Source organism: Topomyia yanbarensis, chromosome 2 (assembly GCF_030247195.1).
Source record: "Topomyia yanbarensis strain Yona2022 chromosome 2, ASM3024719v1, whole genome shotgun sequence".
Taxonomy (NCBI): Eukaryota; Metazoa; Arthropoda; class Insecta; order Diptera; family Culicidae; genus Topomyia; species Topomyia yanbarensis.
Genome location: NC_080671.1, coordinates 172,141,485 through 172,161,940, shown reverse-complemented (window position 1 = coordinate 172,161,940; position 20,456 = coordinate 172,141,485). Strand labels below are relative to the sequence as shown.

The 20,456-nt window shown below is 41.0% G+C and overlaps 1 protein-coding gene across 2 annotated transcripts in view; it reads right to left on the bottom strand.

Moving 5' to 3' along the window:
• The window catches only part of LOC131682127 (protein madd-4), a 789,972-nt gene that overhangs the window by 290,386 nt on the left and 479,130 nt on the right, over positions 1-20,456 (bottom strand). For both annotated transcript variants that reach the window (XM_058963362.1, XM_058963363.1), the window contains exon 2: positions 2,582-2,652. In XM_058963362.1, the coding sequence (XP_058819345.1) occupies positions 2,582-2,611 (30 nt within the window). In that variant the 5' untranslated portion in view covers positions 2,612-2,652. The remainder of the gene's footprint in view (positions 1-2,581; positions 2,653-20,456) is intronic.

Sequence of the window (20,456 nt, the reverse complement as noted above, 5' to 3'; positions counted from 1 at the left end):
ACGCAAGTCAATCACGCTACTGGGACCTTATCGTGCATTGATATTGCCTGTTGCTCGATGGACCTAGCAGGATTAGTTCATTGATCCATGTACGATGACTCTCATGGTAGTGACCACATACCTATGTGCATTACCTTGCCTGGAGAGCCCCTGCGATAAAAGACGCGAGTTAAATGGAAAATGGAAGAGGCTAACTAGGAACTGCACCAATCCTTATTGAACCTTGAACGGAAAAATGATGCAGCAAACCAAATCGAAGACAGGCAAACAGTGCGTTCATTGGCGGAATGACCACATAGCTTCCAAGATCAAATCCAGGACAAAAGCTTTAAGGAAGCTGAAATCAGTAAATGAGCTAACTGAAAAGGAAGTGGCTACCGGAGCATATCACAAGGCTAGAACCTCCACCAGAGAGGCCCCGAAGATGTTTATTATGCGATGATCAGTAATTTATCGCTAGATTGTAAAATGCAACTCCTTGAAGCATACAATCGACTTTGGTCAGAACTTCTGATCTTTCCCACAGAGTGGACGAAATCAACAGTGGTACCAGTTTACAAGGGGAAAGGAGAGCACAGCAACCCACGAAGCTCACCCATATATCTCAACAGCTGTATGGGAAAGATCTTGGAGCTAAACAACCGCCTGACCCACCTGATTGAAACAAGAAATTTGCTTCGTCAGCATCAAAACGCGTTCAGAAAAGGTCGAACCACGGTTGATTATCTTGCGACAATGGAGGAAGAAATTAGAAAAGTGATGGCCAAAAATCACTACACGCAAGTAGTCTTCTTAGACGTAGCCAAAGCGTATGATATATATATATATATATATATATATATATATATATATATATATATATATATATATATATATATATATATATATATATATATATATATATATATATATATAGAGGAGACTAATCGTTCAGAGGATAAAGGAGTGGAACATTGAAGGGGAGATGCTCCGATTTCTGGAAAAAAATGCTTAATGTCAGTAAGTTTCGAGTTCTAGCGAACGGCGCGTACTCCAACGAAAAAGTAATGTAAACAAGACTCTGTCAGGGATGGGTGCTTAATGTAAGCATGTTTTTAATTGCAATAGACACTATAACTTGCCTTCGAATGTAAAGCGTCTAATATACGACATAATTCTAATAATATAATTTTAAAAACTTATGCTTGTTTGTTTCACTGAAAAATGTACTAACAAAATACTATAAGTTTAATTTAATGAAATCATTGCTTTATGCCTTTACGTAAATTCAAACTTTCTTGACATTTTTAGCACAAAATGGTATGTAACCCCATAATGCAAACCCCGGTGGTCAACATATGATAAGCATCGGCGAAACCATGTGTCGGAGATCCAAGCTCATTAAATTTTCTCACCAAACCGTTCCGTAGAAGTGGTGACAGCATACTACCTTGAGGACATCCGCAGACACTCAGTTTCCATATATCTACTTGTCTTAACGATGAACACAGAAGTCGGTTGCTAAGCATTGCGTGTTTCGAGTTCGTTATATATACTCCATGATCTCGTACTGCTTTCAAAATTGATTCGAAAGACACTGTGTCAAAAGGAACCTAGTTCCACCGGGAAGAAGTAGAATTTTCTACCCAATCTAAAATCCGCCTTGTGATATTCTTCATAATTTTGCAAAATAAGTGCGCTGGTGAACATTTTGAAGCTTATTTAGTCGAATTGGCGACATTTCAAGCTTAAGCCTTTTACAAAATGAGTCGAGTGGATTATATTTTGAAGATTTTTTGGTCGAATGGGCGACACCTTGGAATATTTCAGGAATCGGTCGGTACTGGTTATCAAATTCTAGAGTTCGTAGTAAAATGTATGCATTCAAAACATTGTTAATCCGGTCGGAATTGGTCAAAGAGTATCAATTTAAATTTTCATCATTTCATTGTTTTTGCTAAAAAAAATACCCAACCACTCACGCTATATACACGAAGTTAAAATGTGCCATTTTCTTATATTCATATACAATATTTGTCCATTCTATGACATACGTTTTATATAATTTCCGAAGGTAAAAATTTCAACTTGAGCATACATCGAGGCTTTGGAACGATTGTGTAACGGTGTTGTTTAAGCTTCCGTGAATACTTGTTTTTGTAAATTTCTATAAAGTGTAGTACAGCTTATTGAACCAATATCATTGATGAATAAATCAAATAATAAATAATTTCTGTGTATAATTTACCGAATGCTTCATTACTCTTCACGCACGTCAGGAGAAGCGTTTCCAATATTCGAAATTCCATTTTCCAAATCGTGCATCAGATTTATTTCGCCAAGAAGGCAACCCCCCTTCGCATCCGGCTGGAACCGCATATGAGCACTGGTAGCGAATCTCCCATCCTGGCGCAATTAACTTGATTGATAGTTGATAGATGCTTTACCTGCTTCAAGATCCCAATCAAAATTGTAGGATCTCACAGCATTCACAACGTCTGCTCTCATCCCCATGAAATGCCGAATGCAATTAAGCGTAGAGATTTGCCTTTCATCCCACTCCACCAACAGGCTTGGATATAAAAACGATTTATGTACTTACTAGCAGCAGTATTAATGCCTTGAAATCCATTTTTTATCAACTCAGAGCGTCTACCATTTTTTATTTATTATCTGAAATGAAAAAAGAAAACAGAAAAAAATATTTTATTGAATGTAGCTCGATTGCTAATAAAAACATATACCATTAAACCCCCCAATTCAACAACCGCTCCATGAATAAAAACGCTGGGTCAGCTGAAGGAGAGATTTTCCACTTGGATTTTCATTCGATTGTCAATTGCTGTTCAAAAGCTTGGATCAACCCATTTCCGGTTTCCTTACGCCAGAAAGCAAATCGAATGCTTTACTATGTACTACGAGTTGGTCGCATCTGCTAACGGCATTTAAAATACAGAAAACCGAATCTGATTGGCGATCGAACTCGAGCCCCTGCACCACCTCCACCGAGACGGTGATCGTGAAACCGGTTACGAGGTTTTTTTTCTGCGGTGGAAAAATCGACCCGCGAGATAAATTGATTCCCGGAAGGACAATTTTCTTTTCATCGACTTTTCAGTGGATACAAAAGTGCTACTGCTTGCCTGCCTTTCGCTTCTGTGTAGTGTTAGTGTTGTATATTACATGTACATAAATTTGGCTTGCCACCGACGGCGCTTTATGCTGAGGGTTCCAGGAATTTGGGTTACAGCGTGAAGGGCGCTATGATTGAAAATTGGTATCAAATTTTATGATTCAATAATGTGCCGCGGTGCTGTCTGATTTTTCATATACTTACCTTCCAGCGGTTGCGTGCACACAAATTTACACACATTTTAGTTTTTATTCAAGTACAATTTTTCAGCCGGTTTATTTAAAACGACAGGTAGCGTTAGCGTGTAGGTTAGTTTACAATTTAGAAATATTTTTAATCTTGATAGACGCATTTAGCAAAATGTTAAAAAAAATTGAAAGACAATGGTCGGAAACGCCAAAAACATGAACTTAATTCGCTAGAAGCCAAACCATCACAGAGTGTCTTTGGAGGATTTGTTCGTATGAATATTCCCCACAAGCTGATAACAATTGAAATTAGGCATGGCTTTTTATGATCGAACTAAAAAAATTAACTTTTTATGCTGATGAGATAGAAAGTTGGTGTCTTCGACAAAGTTTTTGAAATGCTCATAGTGAAGAATTTTGTTGAAGAACTTGAGCTTGTAGGACTAAAGGTTATCGATTTATAAGGCGCTTTCTATGGCAACCCCCCTTAAATCTAGTTTTTTAAAAATAACTCTTTTCATTGTGACTTTTTGTGCAAACTATGTTCAAGACAAATGTGTAGATGTCAAAACTACATAATATTGTCGAAGACTGTATATAAAAATACTCATTCCTTTCAAAGTTATTGAAGATTTTTACATTTTGTTACACCAACTTCAATTACGTATAAGAAAGAAAGGTGCAAATCAAAATGCACGAACAGGCATTTTTTTCACTGTCTAAACTATGGACAATAAAGGTAAGAAGGTTTGGTGCGTGCCGCTCTAGAACCCTATGAATAGGGTAAGCTTACTTTATCATATTTTTTTACTTTTTCCATACAAAAATCACAAAAAAAAAATTTCCGCAAAATGTTGTAATTAATTAATTTTATTATAACATGTATATTTGGGTATATATCAGTTTGGGATCTGCAATGATATTAAAAACTTCACATTTCTGCTCCCACGTTTATGAAATCTGAAAAATTCTGATATATGTGAAAATAATACTTGTAATTGAGTATCAAAACAAGAATCACAAAAAAAATTATTTTTTGCTTATTTTTAGATGAAAAAAGTAAAAAAAAACATGATAAAGTAAACTCACCCTATTCATAGGGTTCTAGAATCAGTTGTCTTGAACATAGTTTGCACTAAAAGTCACAATGAAAAAAGTTATATATATATATATATATATATATATATATATATATATATATATATATATATATATATATATATATATATATATATATATATATATATATATATATATATATATATATATATATATATATATATATATATATATATATATATATATATATATATATATATATATATATATATATATATATATATATATATATATATATATATATATATATATATATATATATATATATATATATATATATATATATATATATATATATATATATATATATATATATATATATATATAACAAACTAGATTTAAGGGGGTTGCCATAGAAAAAGTCTTATAAATCGATAGCCTTTAGTCCTATTTAGTCTTTACTATGTGCATTTCTAAAACTTTGTCGAAGACACCAACTTTCTACCTCATCAGTATAAAAAGTTATTTTTTTAGTTCGATCATGTTATCAGATTGTGGGGAATATTCATACGAAAAATTCCTCCAAAGACACCCTGTGAATATATTCGATTGTTTGGCCTCTAGTGAATTAAGTTCTCGTTTTTGGCGTTTCCGACCACTGTGTGCTGCAGCGGCGTCTCAGAAAGGATGTTAATGGACACTTTATCAAAAGAATCCAAGAAAACTGTTCTTTGCTAGCATAGGTCATATGAATTGCTGTTCTGCTTTTACGGAAGCCAAATTGTATTTCTAGCAGTAAGCCATTTACTCTGACCCAATTTTCATTTTCTCGCACAACTTCCGAATGCAGGACAGCATTTCAATCGGTCGATATGAGTTGTGGTCGGAGGCTGGTTTTCTTGGTTGTTGGATGGCGACGACCTTTGTTACCCTCATGAAACTTTTTATTTATTTCTTATCTTCGGTATACACCGTACAGAAACCTTTTAAAACTATATTTTTCTTAATAATAACTTATATCTATACTTGGAAATGTCAAAATCAAACACTGAAGATGTTTCGTTAAATCAGCTGCAACAGTGGAATATTTTTTATTTTGTCCATATAAAGTACGGTGTCTAGGGATTCACAGAAGAGTGTGGTTACGAGGAACAAATTAACGCCCGAGAAAAGATCTGGACTGCAAAAACTCTTTGCAGGAAGATACGGCGAGTCGCCAGAGTCTGCAGATCGAGTAGTATACATCTATCGGCATAAAGAAGCAATACAACTGGATCATTCCATGGAAGTTTCCTGTGAGAAAATCGCACACAACATCTTTGTATACGTTCTAGTCGGTCACTTTGAATGGCATGGTATGGTGCTCACACTTGCACAGCATACTCCTGAACACGTCTGACCAGGGCACAGTAAAGTACTTTTAGTGCGTAGAAATTATCGAAGTCCACCGTGTTTCTCTTTAAGAAGTCCAGCATTCAGAAAGCCTTAGCAGTTGTCATGGTGAATGGTCGGAAAAGCTCAACTTCCTATCGAAGAGCACTCCCAAGTCACGGATCGAGTCGACGCTTTCAAATGTTCTTCCGTGTAGGCTGTATTCATAACGTCCTGGAGTAAGCAAGCGTCCAAAACTAATTACTTTGCATTTATTAGCGTTGACTTCCATTCCGTTAAACGTGCAAGAATGCTGAATAATACAGATATCTTCTGGAAGCACTAGGGCGACCAGTGCCGAAGCGATAGTTCGGAAGATTTTGAGATCGTCCACGTATAGAAATTTCTCAGACTTGATCCCACTACAGATAAATAAAATAAAAATAAACGGGCCCAGATAACTGCCTTGCGGGACACCTGTGGGTGTTCTGAATGTGTTTCAGCGCGTGTTTTTTATACTCACGAATGCCGAGCGATCGGAAACATAAGACTGCAACCTGTTAGTCAGCCAGGTGGGAAATTCTAAACGCTTTAATTTCAGGATTGCGATGTTGTGCAGTACTTTGTCGAAAGCTTCTGAAAAATCGATATAAATAGCGTCCAGCTGATGACGTTTTTCGACGGTGGGAAACAACTTAGAAGTGTAAGCTATCAGGTTAGAAGTTGTCGATCGTTTCGTGACAAACCCGTGTTGATACTCCAAGATAATGTGGGATGCAGCTGCATACGTGACGTTGTAGATTGGCTTTTCGAGAACCTTGGAGAGACAGTTTAATAATGAGATACCTCTGTGATTTTCGACGTTGTAAATATTTCCAGCTTTATGGATGGGAACGATTGCAGCTTCTTTCCAGGCGATAGGAAAAATGCCTTCAGCGAGAGATCGATTGAAAATGATGCACACTGGAAGAGACAGCACGTGGGCGCAACTTTTTATGAATTGGGGCGAGAGATGATCGGGGCCAGGCCCTTTTGACGAAACAACAGCAGTCAAAGCCTTCAAGATGTCAACTCGACTTACAACGGGACGAGGGAGTTTTATGTTGTACGATGGCAATGTTTCCAAATACACTTCCGCTAGTACGGTATAGTCGCTTCTAAACACTCCGCGAAAGAAACGTCAGTGGGAGTACTACCGGATCGTTTTCTGCTACTAACGAATTTCCAAAATGTTGCTGGGTGATCACGAAGGCTATTTTGCACATGATTCAAATACTCACGAAAAGCGGAATTCTGGGCAGTTTCGTATTGCAGCTGCAACGGTTAAATCAAGTTTGACAATCGAGTGAAATGGATCATCTCCTGTGTTGGTACGTACATCTAGCCGCAGGACAAAAGGTTTGTGGTGGGGATCGACTTTGAGAATAGTAGACGGAGGTTCAAGCAGTTCTGCGATATCTGTGTTGTTTACGAATGCAAGATCGAGGAACCTCCCGTTCACATTCGTCAGTGAGCAGGTCTGGTACAGACCGCCATAGACTCCGTCACAGCTATTTCTTGTAACATTTTAGATCGTTGTCGAATGACCATTGAAGGCGTGGAAGATTGTAGTCTGCCAAAAACGAGAACAGTGTCGGTGCTGCCAGCATTGTCTAGAATTGTTTGAACGGCATTAGCATGCGCGTGATACAAATCTGGATCACTATTTGGCCTTAGATAAACACAGCTAATATACACAGATTGATTCAGGAGGGCGATACGGTGATTTGCTCCAAGCATTCAATTCCTGACAAGCTTAGCTGCGAACCTGCAAGGTTGTTCTTTACCGCTATTAGGACGCCACCGCCTCGGCGCAGATGACTGGTTGTTGAGTTGCGGTCGCAGCGGAATATTACGTAGTTCGACAAGAGTTCAGCGTTCAATATGTCTTCGCGCAGCCAGATTTCCGTTAGGACAATGACGTCGTAATCGCCAGAAGAATGCGCTATATGGAATTGTGTTTTCGTTCTCATTCCTCTCACGATCTGATAGTAAACGGAAAGATACTGTTCGGAATATGCAACAACTTCGGGTGGGCAATACAGGATGTAAAACAGGCGATGAAACTAGTTGGGAGGGGGCGAAGAGCAGTGGAGGTCATCGTTGCTGAGTCGGACGCATTTGGTTTCCAACAAAGCTTTCTGGAATCCGATTTCTCTTCGAACTCACGATAAGCAATCCCAACTGGCCATGTAGACGCCGACAGCTCCTTGTCTTTGAGATCCGTGGGCGTGCAAGCTTTGTAGGAGACAAAATTCAGCGTTCTAGGATCTCTGCCACGAGGAACCAACTTAACGACAGTGATATCCGATTTTCCAAGTTTAACCGTCGCTAGCTCGGTGACACATTCATCAGGTACATTGGGCGAAATTCCTGACAGATGCAACTAAAACTTTTTATCTTCACGATTCACAGCGATGGATGATGTCATGGAACCGTCGGCATCAGTACCGCGTAGCAGCTTAGAAGAATTGGCGTCTGTATCGTCGTTGTCTCTCTTTCTTTTAGCAGAATTTAAAGAAAATTGCCGTGGCCCAGAATCCGGTGTTTTTGGAACAGCGTCGATCAACGTTTTGAAGTTGGTCCGAATTTTCACCTTTAATTCCTCCAATATGTCGTTGCGCATTGTATTTTTAAGCTCCTCGATCATCGTTTGGTTTGCGGACTCAACGGATACTAATGTGTTACGAAAACGTGCTTTGTCCATGATATTTTTGCAGGTGTTACACATCCAAAATAAGTTAAACTTGTTAACAACAGCGGTAAATAATTCGTCGTTTAATCCGCAGCATTTTGCGAAAAATGCGAAGAGCAAAGACCACCACATTTCACAGCATTACACACAGCAAAAATTATCAGTGCAACTCTCTCAAAATTCAGGCATTGTACGATATGCGGTAGTGTAAGAGGTACTGGTTGGAGTGCTCAGTAACAGATGACGCCACTTACACGCGGAGGGGGGGGGGGCACGCGTCGTGGTAGATCTTCTGTTCCAGGGCGGAGTTCGGACTTCTTGGCGAATATTAATCGGTTTGAATTTTTCAAGCTCTTGTTAGTGCTGTTTCGGTTTCGCATACACCAGGCTGTACCTCAAACAGTGCTCTTCAATGTTTCTCTCGTTAGTCCGTCAACGAACCGGCGCCAGCAACCACGTTACTTGGCTTTCGCCAAATTCTTCATTCATGTTTCTAGCGTCTCGTGCTGTCGATAATTAGCGCTATAGCAGGTAACACGTCATCCCAGAAGGTTTTATACACGGCGGACTTATACGTCTGAGTACACTTCGTCCCACTACGACTTGGGAGATAGCCCGCGGGACCTCGCGTCTGGAGTTGAGACGGAATCGAGAATCAAGCCAGCCAAAAACTTCCAATCAATGTTTTATGTGAGGTCATGCGAAATATTGAATGTATTCGGTGGCCCTGATCCGTTAGCAAAAGTAACAACAATTGGTAGATGGTCGCTGCCGTGGGTATCAGGGTTTACATTCCTCATGCAATCTAACCGCAGCAATGTCGAGCAAAGGGACAAGTGTAAGGCACTCAGGTGCGCTGGAGGAGTAGGAATTTATGTCGTTTCATCCGTGTTCAAAATTGTCATGTTGAAGATGTCGCAGAGCTCGTGGACTGAGTTTATTCGATTATCATCATAAAGACAACCTCATTCCGAACTATCGCAAAACAGTCGGTGGCCAATTGAGGCTCTAAGGGGAATGTAGTTGGAAGTAATGCAAAGGTCTTTGCCTTCAGTTCTTATTTGGCAAGCGATAACTTCAATACCTGGTGTCGAGGGGAGGTCAATTCGATTGAAATTGAAAGAATAACATTTCTCCGTAAGAATCTTCCAGATCCAGGCGAATAATACTAAAATCGTGGACGTTGAGGTCAAGTTCTAAAGTAAGCTGCAGGTGTTCTTCTCCGGCTGAGACATGGGAACACTGGTGGTTTTTGATGTCCCTGGAAGTGATGGGAACTGCTTTATGTGAGCGCAGGTTGCCACCAGGAGCTACTTGTTTCGGTTTAGAACTAGTACCTCCTCGAGCTGATATTTTTGGAGGACACCTTACGAGCTTTATAACGAAGCCAAAGAGAGGAAATGTTCCTTTTTTTTCTATTGCTTCTAGGCACAGCAGAAGATGTTTCCTCCTAGGGTTAACCGGATTCGTATTCGTAAGTAGACAAGTTAGTATAGATATTCGTAGAGACCGTTGGCATAGCTATCTTTAGAATTTATGCGCAAGATCGCTTAGAAGGCCCCTGAAGGAAACGCTGCAGTGTATACTTCCGCTGTTTGTATAAAGGACATGACAGGAGATCATGAAGATTTCCCCCACAGTAGAGACACTTTTCTACATCCCTTCCACAGGAATCATGCACATGATTCCCTTAGCATATTTGCTACAATAAGAAGCTTTGTGTCCCAGTTGTTTGCAATTAGTGCAGTTCAGGAACCCGCAGCACAAAATGGCGAACAGGTAGACAAACCTTGTCAAAGAGGAGGTGGTTAGGTACAGTGAACCCGGCGAGGGTTTTCCGATAAGAGTCTGAGTTGATATGTTTTTTTTCCTATTGGTTGCGACTCTAACTGAATGCTAACGCTTGCAACCCAGTATCGTCACTGGCTGAAGCATGGGATCTTTAAAACAGCCAATCCCGTCTGTTAGGAGATCGGCGCAATTCAAACTCGGGTCGGAAACGACCCCGTTCACCTTAACCCGGTTTAGAGGAATAGATTCTATTCAACGCGGTTCGAAGCTTATTAGGGTAAATTTTTGAGACAGTCGACCGCTCCTTTAGAATTCGAAAAACCTGCATTAAGCTCAAACTTTTTTTCTCTTTGGCCCGGAAAAAGATTACGAATGGCCCTATTGAGGAGGGTGGGTACAATTTTCTCGATTAGTCGATTTTATTTCGACTTTCATCTTACTTGAGGTAAATCATTATCAGGGGAAGTCAATTTTGCACAGGTCTCTTACCCAATAAGGGTTGTATTAGAATGAGGAATGTAATATTATTGCGGTGCTTAACTTGTATAACTGTATCCAGGCGGCTCACAATAAAAAACCACTACTTCACAACTCTGCTGGCCGAATAATGGTACACGTACGCGCATACACAAAAGACTGACTATGAAAACAAATAAGGGATACCCTCAAGGCGGAGTTCTATCACCCTTATTGTGGTCATTAGTTGAAGACGACCTATTGAAATCATTAACTGAAATGGGATACGAAGTGATTGGATTTGCAGATGATGTTGTAATCCTCGTGAGAGGAAAATGTAACTATGTTATCTCAAATAGAGATGCAAAACATGCTGAAACTTCGATGATGCGGAGAGCACGCAAAATAACATTGAAAGCGGATTGGCACTATTGTTTATAACGTAGCACTACATGGACTAGAAATATCAACTTATCGGTTCGAGAGTCACCGAAGGAATGGTCGATTATGGTGTATTTAATCTTGTTTCACCGAGGAGCAAGTTCAAATTATCTGTAATATTAGTGGAATACCAATTGTTTGTGTACTGTAACATCTCATGCAAAGATAAACCTCTCAGGTTTAGACACTCTTGATCAGGCTAAAGTTGCCAGCTTCTAAATCGTAGTACTAGATTATCATTTTCAAGAAAAACTCTGTTAATTCAAATATCAATTTCGAAATCAAAAATTCAATAACTTTTTAGTTGAAATTATGATGAACTTTTCACGTGGAACATTTTTGTGACTATCTTTGATCCTATAAAAACATTCAGCTAGGTCGATAATTTATCCAGCAACTATTTTCCGTAAATTGGATCATGCTTATCTAATAAATCGACTGATATTTTCTTTTTAGAGTTTAAAGAAGGGTATAAGCGTGGAACTGGTGGGAAACCGTCGGCAGCGGTGGGTAGTCGCTATAGACACAGTCACCACCTTGCACAATTTAGCAAACCAGCTACCACTGTAAGCACAATTGCAATAGTCTAATAAAAATCTATCCCGGCATTCGAAAGGCAAACAGAGATTTTCATTGATAATAACCGTCGACAGGTTTTCAGTGGTGATCATACGTAGCTTCTCTTTTGGCGGTTCTTACGGTAAAGAGGGAGAAGTCTGTCTTCACTAGGAGGTATGCTGGTAGTGTGTTGAGTGATTCGTAGTTATGCTGTCTAAGTTCGACTCCTGCCAACAGAAGACAACCACTTCTAATTTTCCGATCTGTATACTTCACATCCTTGCTCTCACTTGAGTACTATGGCTTCAAACTTTTATAACATTCCCTACCCAGTAATCTCTAGCTAATTGAATGTCGTTAAAAAGTAAAAAGGAAAATGTGGCTATACATTACTCGAAATGAAGAAGGAAAAACTTATTATAAAAATTTGCGATCAGTTTCGGAGTAATTAGATCTCAGATTCCGTAAATCTTTCCTTCATAAATGTGTCAAAAACATAGTTGAGTTAGACGTATCTAAGCACTGACACGAATGATATTATACAAATAAGAACTTACATCCAATTAGTGGAAGTATTGACAAGGACAAAAACTGTATAATTAATCTCGACAAGCTTTTCGAAATCATTGATGTGCTCGCATCGAATTATTTTTCAGCAGAAAAACACCCTCCAGCGCGGTGAAACTCAACCTGGAGCATTTTAAAATCGGGCTCCAAAAATTTCAAAAAAATTAAATATGTTTATTGAAAACATTTCAAATAAAGAAATGTCAATTGACAAGATGTCCCCAACGATTCCTACTGCTCTAAAATATATATTTACAGAATAGATTTCTTGTTTGTACATTCCCTATAAATTCAATCTATCCTGTTCAGAGAATTCGCAAAGAAAAGTTCTTTTTCTGGGGAACTCATTTTACTTTTCGCAGTGCATTTCCATCGTCTCGCACTTTTAAGCCACAATCTTCTAGTTGGCGCTATCTTCTCTGCTCGAGAGATAATTTAATCGAAAATTAACAAGTTTATTATTAAATCGTGCGATTACTCTTGAAATTTGCCGCTAAAACAGAATGCTATTTCGAATGGACCAATGCGATGGTGGTGGAGAGGAAAGGGCAGTTACAAAAAAAGCATTCTCAGTATCTCAATCTTACGCAGTACTTGTTCTTTGAATTTTGGGAATCTTACGACTCGCGACGTACAGTGGAAAAGTTTTCCCATTTCACGATTATGCTAATTGCTCGAGGTTGGCGTACTAAGCGCGCGGCCATGAGATCGGATTGGTGTTGTAGCCAATGAAGGAAAATTAATCCATGTATTTGTATAGGCTCTGGAAATACTGTGCTGAGACGACATTGCACATATCCAAAAAAAAGGAATGTTTTTTGTATGAAAGCTTGTGAAAGTGTATATGACATACACTTGACTTGATTGTCTGATGTAGTCTAATGTTGGTACCTCGACTTATGTTTATACATAGTTTCTGTATGACAAGGCGACCACTGTTGCTGTGTGAAGACGGTACAGAGGTCAAAAACTTGAGAATTTTTAATTAATGTTAACGGCTTATAAATTGATTGTTGAATATTACACATATTTTAATTTGAAGGAAGTAATATTAACATTAAATATTTAGAAACGGTTTACGGTAGTTAAGCACATTAACTGACTTCAACGATGAATTCAGTTAGTGAAATTCCTCGCCGCGCACAGTGGGCAGGAAGCTACTTATGACAATTAAAAACAATATTACTCTGGATACGCATTCTAATGGTTCGGTATCTTGAAAACTTTAATTTTGATCTAGATAAGCGGAAAATGATCTAGATAAGCTCTATTTTTAGATAGACGCATCTTGTCAATACACTCTTCTACCAAGTTGATCGCTTTGGCATGGGTGATATATGCTTTGAAGACGCACTTATTCAAAACCGAATGTAGATGGCACTGCACAGTATTTTATAGAAATAACACTTTTAAAAATGACTTTTTACTCTTGGTACTGAGAATGAATATGTTGTTGTTTTCCAATACATTTTTTTGTTTGTTTTACTAGTTTTACACTCCGAGGCGATATATATTATAAAACCTATGTAGATGGTACACATTAGGACAAAACGCTACTTTCGAGGAAGAAAATTCCTAGCGCCCTCTGCATACATACTGTCAGTTTGTTTTCTTTAGTAAAGTATTTATAGTTCAATTAAGATATAATTTCCACATTTCTATTTTGATCTGGAAAACTTATCTAGATATGGTTTTTTTTTCTTTCGACAGTGATTTCCTAGTGTGTCGTTTATTTTGGCATTTTCAATATATGCTTCGATGATCTCTATAGAGTATAAAATGTATGTAGATGGCGCTGTACGATATTTCAACAAAACTCGTAAAATGGATTGTAAGCATATATTGCCGAAAAAAGCTGTTTTATCCTCAAATCTTAAAAAAATATGGAACAAAAAAGTCACTCGAAAGGGTTACACATCTTTTTAACTAGTCAAATGTGTCAACGAAATAAGAATTCTTTCGCGTAAAATCATTATTTTTACTAAATTCAAACATCTGTTGAGAAAAGGCCCAATTTTACCCCCTGTTGGAACCGACAGCATAAGTCTCAAAGTTACTTAACGCTTGCCCGGACATGCCGCAGACTTAGATGATTCGCATTTAAAAATACCAAAATATCCTGACTCCTGCGATAGAAGACAAAGAGTTAAGTCGTCGTAAAACTCTAAGCGTGTGCATATGACCCTCTACCAAGCTCTTCCAAACTTTCCTGCTTCAACTCCTCGCTTTTCCTTGAGTTCCTAATGTTGAAAAAGATTTCACACCTTTCAGTCATTTGCTAATTAAATGTCGATAAAACATTAAAGAGGAAAAAATAACAAAGTCATAAGTGCGGTTCGACTTCGTCCCATCAGTAACCGACACTAACATAGTGTTGGAATAGATTAGCGCCAGCTTGACGCTAAATCCCTACAACGGAAACACACTTTGTGTTTCAATCGAACGACTGGTCAAACGTGATGTACCGTCCGAGCAGAAGTTCTGTTTAGGCCGATGAGACACAGTGAAGCCGAAACTTGTTTTGGCTTAGCAGGCAAATGTGAAAGCACTATGCCATTCAGCCATTTTTTTCTCCTTATGGGAAATGTAGCATAAGGAAAAATTGTCTCAATTTTAGTCGTTAATGAATAAGTTTATTCAGCAAGAGCAGGAGGAGGAGAAGCAGCAGCAACATCAGTAACAACAGCCAGAGCAGAGCGGGATGAGTTACACTCCACAGAAGCTAAAAGTAGTGGCAGCGAAGTGCGTGGTGGAGGAGCTCCACAAGTTAGTGAACGCAAGAAACAATGCCCATAAGGACATTAAGGAGATGACTCTCAGAATCCGAAAAGCCCTAGTGTCTGCCGTGAAGGAGGGCTGATGTAGCTTAGCGAGCTTTGGCGTCGGCTAAGGTTACTATTCTTCTAGCTCCTTCGAATCAGGGGAAGGAGAAGCTGATTAAAGTGAAAAACACGCCAGTTTCCGTGACTCCATAGAGGACAAGATCCCCGCCAGGAGACAGAAGACCAGGTGGGCCCAAGAATTAGACACGCGAGGACGCTGTCATTGCCGAAGGAAAGGACGTCACCCAACAGGAAGAAAGCTGGAGTACCGTTGTAGGCCTAAAGGAAAAACACGGTTAACAGCAAAAGCAGAAGGAAGAGCGAAAAGGGGAGCGAAAGAGGAAAGAAAAACCTCCGGCTCGTCAGAAGGCGTCAATGGGAGAGGTCGTGTTCGTCAAAGCCAATGACGTGACAAGTAGGTCAGAGAGGACCCGGAGCTGAGGAATTTGGGAGAAACGGTAAGGATCAGGTGTACCCAAAAAGGTGACATGCTGCGAGTTGAAGAAGGATCCCACGATTAACAGCTCGACCTTGAAGGAGATTATTATCAAATAAGCAGGTGATAAGGCAGAAGTTAAAGCCTTAAACCCGGAGATGGTGATTGTGTGCAAGGATCTGGATGAGATGACGACGGAAGACGAGCTGAGAGTTGCACTGTAGCAGCAGTGTAACTTAGGTTAAAGAAGGTGTACGGAGGAACTCGAACAGCGATGATTCGTTTACCGCCGACAAGACGCTGGAGTTAGGCAAAGTTGAGGGTAGATGGTCGAGATGCCAATTGAGAGCTGCTCCACGAGTAAATAAACAAGCGGAGAAATGTATCAAGTGTTTGGGCATTGGACATTTGGCCAACGGTTAAGGAGTTAACCCAGACATATCTGAATCACAGTGACACCGCACAGCAACCGTTGTAGCAGTGTGCGAAAGAAACTATGTGTTACGTCGCTTTGATTGAAAGGCCGTGTCAAGTTCTCCTTGATTACTATAATTGGATGGTGGATAGATCGGGAAAGGATATAAGTTATGGGTAGATTCTCCATTCAAGAAGTGGTAGAACGGTCATATGAAGGCTTCGTGATTGTCAAAATCAACTGCGTTTTCGTGTGTAGCTATTACGCTCCTCCAAGACGGACAGGGGAGCAGTACAGCTTAATGTAGGGGCAGTTAACTGAACAGTGGATCGTTCGAAAGCCGGTAGTCATTGGTGGTTATTTCAACGCCTGGACTGTGGAGTGGAGCAGAAGAGTAACCAATACAAGAGGGTGTATCCTGTAGGAAGCTCTATCGAAGTTAGTCGTCCGATTGTGCAATGAAGGTTCCGGTTGCACGTTTCGGAGAGACAGAAGGGAGTCTATCATCGACGTCCTATCATGTAGTCCTTCACTGAGGCGAACATGGAGAGTATGCGAAACGTATACGCACAGCGACCATCAGATGTACTGCCGCCGTATCGATCAGCGGAACCTTGCTGCAGCACGGAGAAGGATGACCGGCGAGCAAAAGTGGAAGTCGAAAAATCTCTTCGTTGAGGCACTTCGACCGAAAGGCGGAATCGAGAACGGGGATACGGCCGATCTAACAAGAAAGATTGTGATGTCACAAAGCCGCGAATGTAGGCAACACGCAATAGATGGCGTGCACCTTACTGGTGGAACGGAACACTTAGTATACTACGCGCTGCTTGCCTCAGAGCCAGAAGGCTGGCTCAGATTGTAATATCAGAGCCAGATAGAGAACAATGTAATGTAGCGTTTCAGGAAGCTAGGGTCGCCTTAAAACGGAAGATCAAGCTTAGCAAGTCAGATTGCCACAAGAAACTGTGCCGAGAAGTAGACGCCAATCCATGAGGAGACGCGTACCGAGTCGTGATGGCGAAAATGAAGGGCTTGTCAAAATGTTCCCGGGTAAGCTGAAGACGATAGTTGGGGTTCTCTTCCCGAAGCATGATCCAACTATCTAGCCACCAACACCGTACGGCGAAGAAGAAGGAGCAAACACGGACGATCGGTAAGTGACTAACGATGAGCTCACAGAAGAATTGAAGTGACTTGAATCAAAGAAAGCCCACGGTTTGGATGGAATATAAAATGTGGTGCTGAAAGCTGCGATCGTGGCATATCAGGACAAGTTCAGGATGGTGCTGCAGACGTGTTTAAATGAAGGCAACTTCTCCGAAATGTGAAAGGTACAGAAGCTGGTGGTGCTGCCAAAGCCAGGGAAGCCCCTGGGCGATGCGGCTTCGCATGGACCCATATGTCTACTGAAAACTCCTGAAAAGAATCATCATTGAGGCAATTCGGACAGTGCTCTAAATTACTGAGAAGGCATCCAAACCGATGCGAAGAGGATATCGATACTGCGCTGTGGTTACGATAGATGTGTAGAATGCATTTAGCAGCGCAAGCTGGGAAGCCATGGCTGCAGCGCTGCACAACATGAGGGTTCTCGATTGTCTATGCCCGATCCTGAAGAGTTACTTCCAGAGCAGTGTGCTACTGTACGAGACGACCGATGGGCAGAAGTCAATGCGAGTCACAGCGGGCGTTCCTTAGGGCTCCTTTCTCGGTCCAACTCTGAAACAAGAAGTACGATGAGGTATTACCACTGCGGCTACCTAGGGAATTGAAAATTGTGGGTTTTGAAGACAACGTGTCATTAACGGTGATAGGTGAGACCCTTGTAGAAGTAGAGGTGTCGGCAATAGAAACGATCGAGAACTGGATGAACGGGGTTAAGCTGTAAATAGCTCACCACAAGACAGAAATGTTGTTGGTCAGCAACTGCAAACCGGTTCAGCGGATACAAATCGATTTCGGAGGGCACGTCATTGCACCGATGCGTGAATTGAAGCAATTGGGAGTGATAATCGACGACCACGTCGACTACACATGGGCATGGGTGAACCGGATGCCACACTACACACAGAATTGCCGGACCCACCATGGCACCCTGCCGGTTGACCCTAGAACAATATGGCGAAAGCCAAGAAGAGTCTAATCGGGAGAACTTCTTTTTGCCGGGGAATTCTCCGTCGGTGTAAGCTAAATTCACCGCCTGACACTAGACCGAGTAGACCGTGACGAGACACCACCAGTCGCGGGTCGTTGGGGCACCATTGAAGCGGATGCCCTGCTCTAGCGGAATTGCCGAGCTGGCCTCCAAACCTGGTTGGTTGACTCGATTCCAGGACAACTTCTCCCGCCTGGGAATACTATTCGGAATACCATCGTCGGGGACTAGACCAAGTAGTTCGCAAACAAGACTTTAGTAAAGTGAAACGAAAGGGGAGCCAAATGGCTTAAAGGAGTTGCGATGATAAATGGCACCGTGCAGCAAGTCAAAGGGCTCAAGAAGTAGTGATGCTAAAATAAAAGAAGAATCGGTATCGGATGAACTTCCTTTGCCGGGGAGCTCTCCGTCGGCATAAGCTAGATTCGCCGCCGGGACTAGACTAAATAGACCGCGATAAGACACCACCAGTCGTAGGTTGTCGGGGCACCAGCGAACTGGACGCCCTGCGCCACCGGAAGTGCCTAACTGACCTCAACACTTGCTCAACACCTTGCTGGTTGGCTCCGTTTCGGAAGGACTTCTCTCGTCGGGAAATCCTCCGTCGGAGTACGCTCGGTTCATCGTCTAGGGATTAGACCGAGTAGTTTGCGAACAAGTCGGAATCTCAACGACTAAGTGGTGCTGAATGGTACGAGAAGGAAGTTGCAGTACTGTATGGCACATGGGAGCCTAGTCGTGACGCTGAATGGCACAAGAGAGTGGAAGGGTTCGGTAAATCAGACAGTCTGAAATTTGCCGCCTAGATCGTAGGGGAAGAGCACGAAGTCTCGACCCACAGCTATCTTTCCGACTACCATGCAGAAACTGCCAGTCTGTATGGATTGTCGAGAGCTGGTGGTATGTCGAGGCGTGGTGCTGTAACCCTACTGAAGGAACTAACTACTAAGTAGTTGAATTAGAGGGGGTGCTATGCACATAAAACAAACCCTGCCAGAAGTAATGCTGTAAGGCAGTGCCGAGGAAGAATCAGGTTTTTTTTCTGTTCTCTAAAACACACATATACGGTTTTCAGAGCAATTTATAATGAGAAAGACAAAAGCACTAGAACATTCAGATAATACTAAAATAAAGTATTATACCTCACTTAGGTATTAAGTACATATTGGAGAAACATGAAGTATTATTCTAAAGATGTGTTCTCAAAGAGCAGCGTCCTGGCTGTCAACAATAACAGTCTATGTCTATTATCCCTATTGGAAGTTCTCTGGCTCATACAAACATCCGGTGTAACAAGTATGATGGAATCATTTTCTGACAATTTTCTTTCCATTGAGCTAAAAAAGCGTGCATGAATGGAACAGATGATTTCCGAGAGATATTCTTTTATATGGTGCTTCCACATCTTCCATTCATTCATCAAAGTATAATTAGAAACCTGTATCCTCGAAACAACCAATCACCGAAATTCCTTCATGATGCCGACAGTAATCGAATGCCGAATCTTACCAATGGAATGGAAACGAAAATACCGAATTTCAGCACCATTACTTAAGAACTTATGAAAACTCACAGAACTTCGGCATTCACAGCACCTTCCGAGAATGCTCGTTCGCGCGCGCTATACAATACATATACATTGCGACCACTTTGACTGCTACTGACAGCCGGAGTTTGCTCCCCACAAAAGTTTACTGGCAACTTTCGTCGTTCGCGTTTGCCGTTGTGGTACCACTCCGAAGCCGGTAAGCCGGAACCAAATATGTAACGCAATTCCGAAAGATACATGCCCACCCGAAGTATCCGCCTCGAATATGAACCGAGAAAAGTTTATCAAGTCAATATGCTTTCTCGAGACCGACTCGCGAAATTTGCCACGATTGTGGTTGGGTGGAAATGGTGAAACTCGCTCGCGACATTCGTCCTGTTGCAGCCACTTTTCACGCTCCGGTTGCTTTTTTCGGGCGATGGCAGAAACACCGGTACCGGTGCCGGCGGCCACAGCAGCAGCAGCAGCATCAGCCTCTTCCGGAATGTACAAATATGTTTTTGTTATGCGGCCGGAAGTGGTTCCTGCGAGTCGGGATGCGTTTGACTGTGCGGTGGAAAAAAACAGAAAAAAAACACTCGGAAAGTTATGCTCCCACAAGGGTGTTGAAAGCGGAAAAGTTGTGCGCTTAGTAGTTTGCTGATTTTAATTAAGTTTGCATAGTGAACGGTGAAATTCGTTTCGGTGACTGGAAGTTTTGAGGGCTGCATTTCCTCGACGTTCAGAGCCACAACTTGTTTACAGCTATTTGATGGCAGTTATTCATAATTGCAGCAAGGATAATTTTGTAAACTAATAT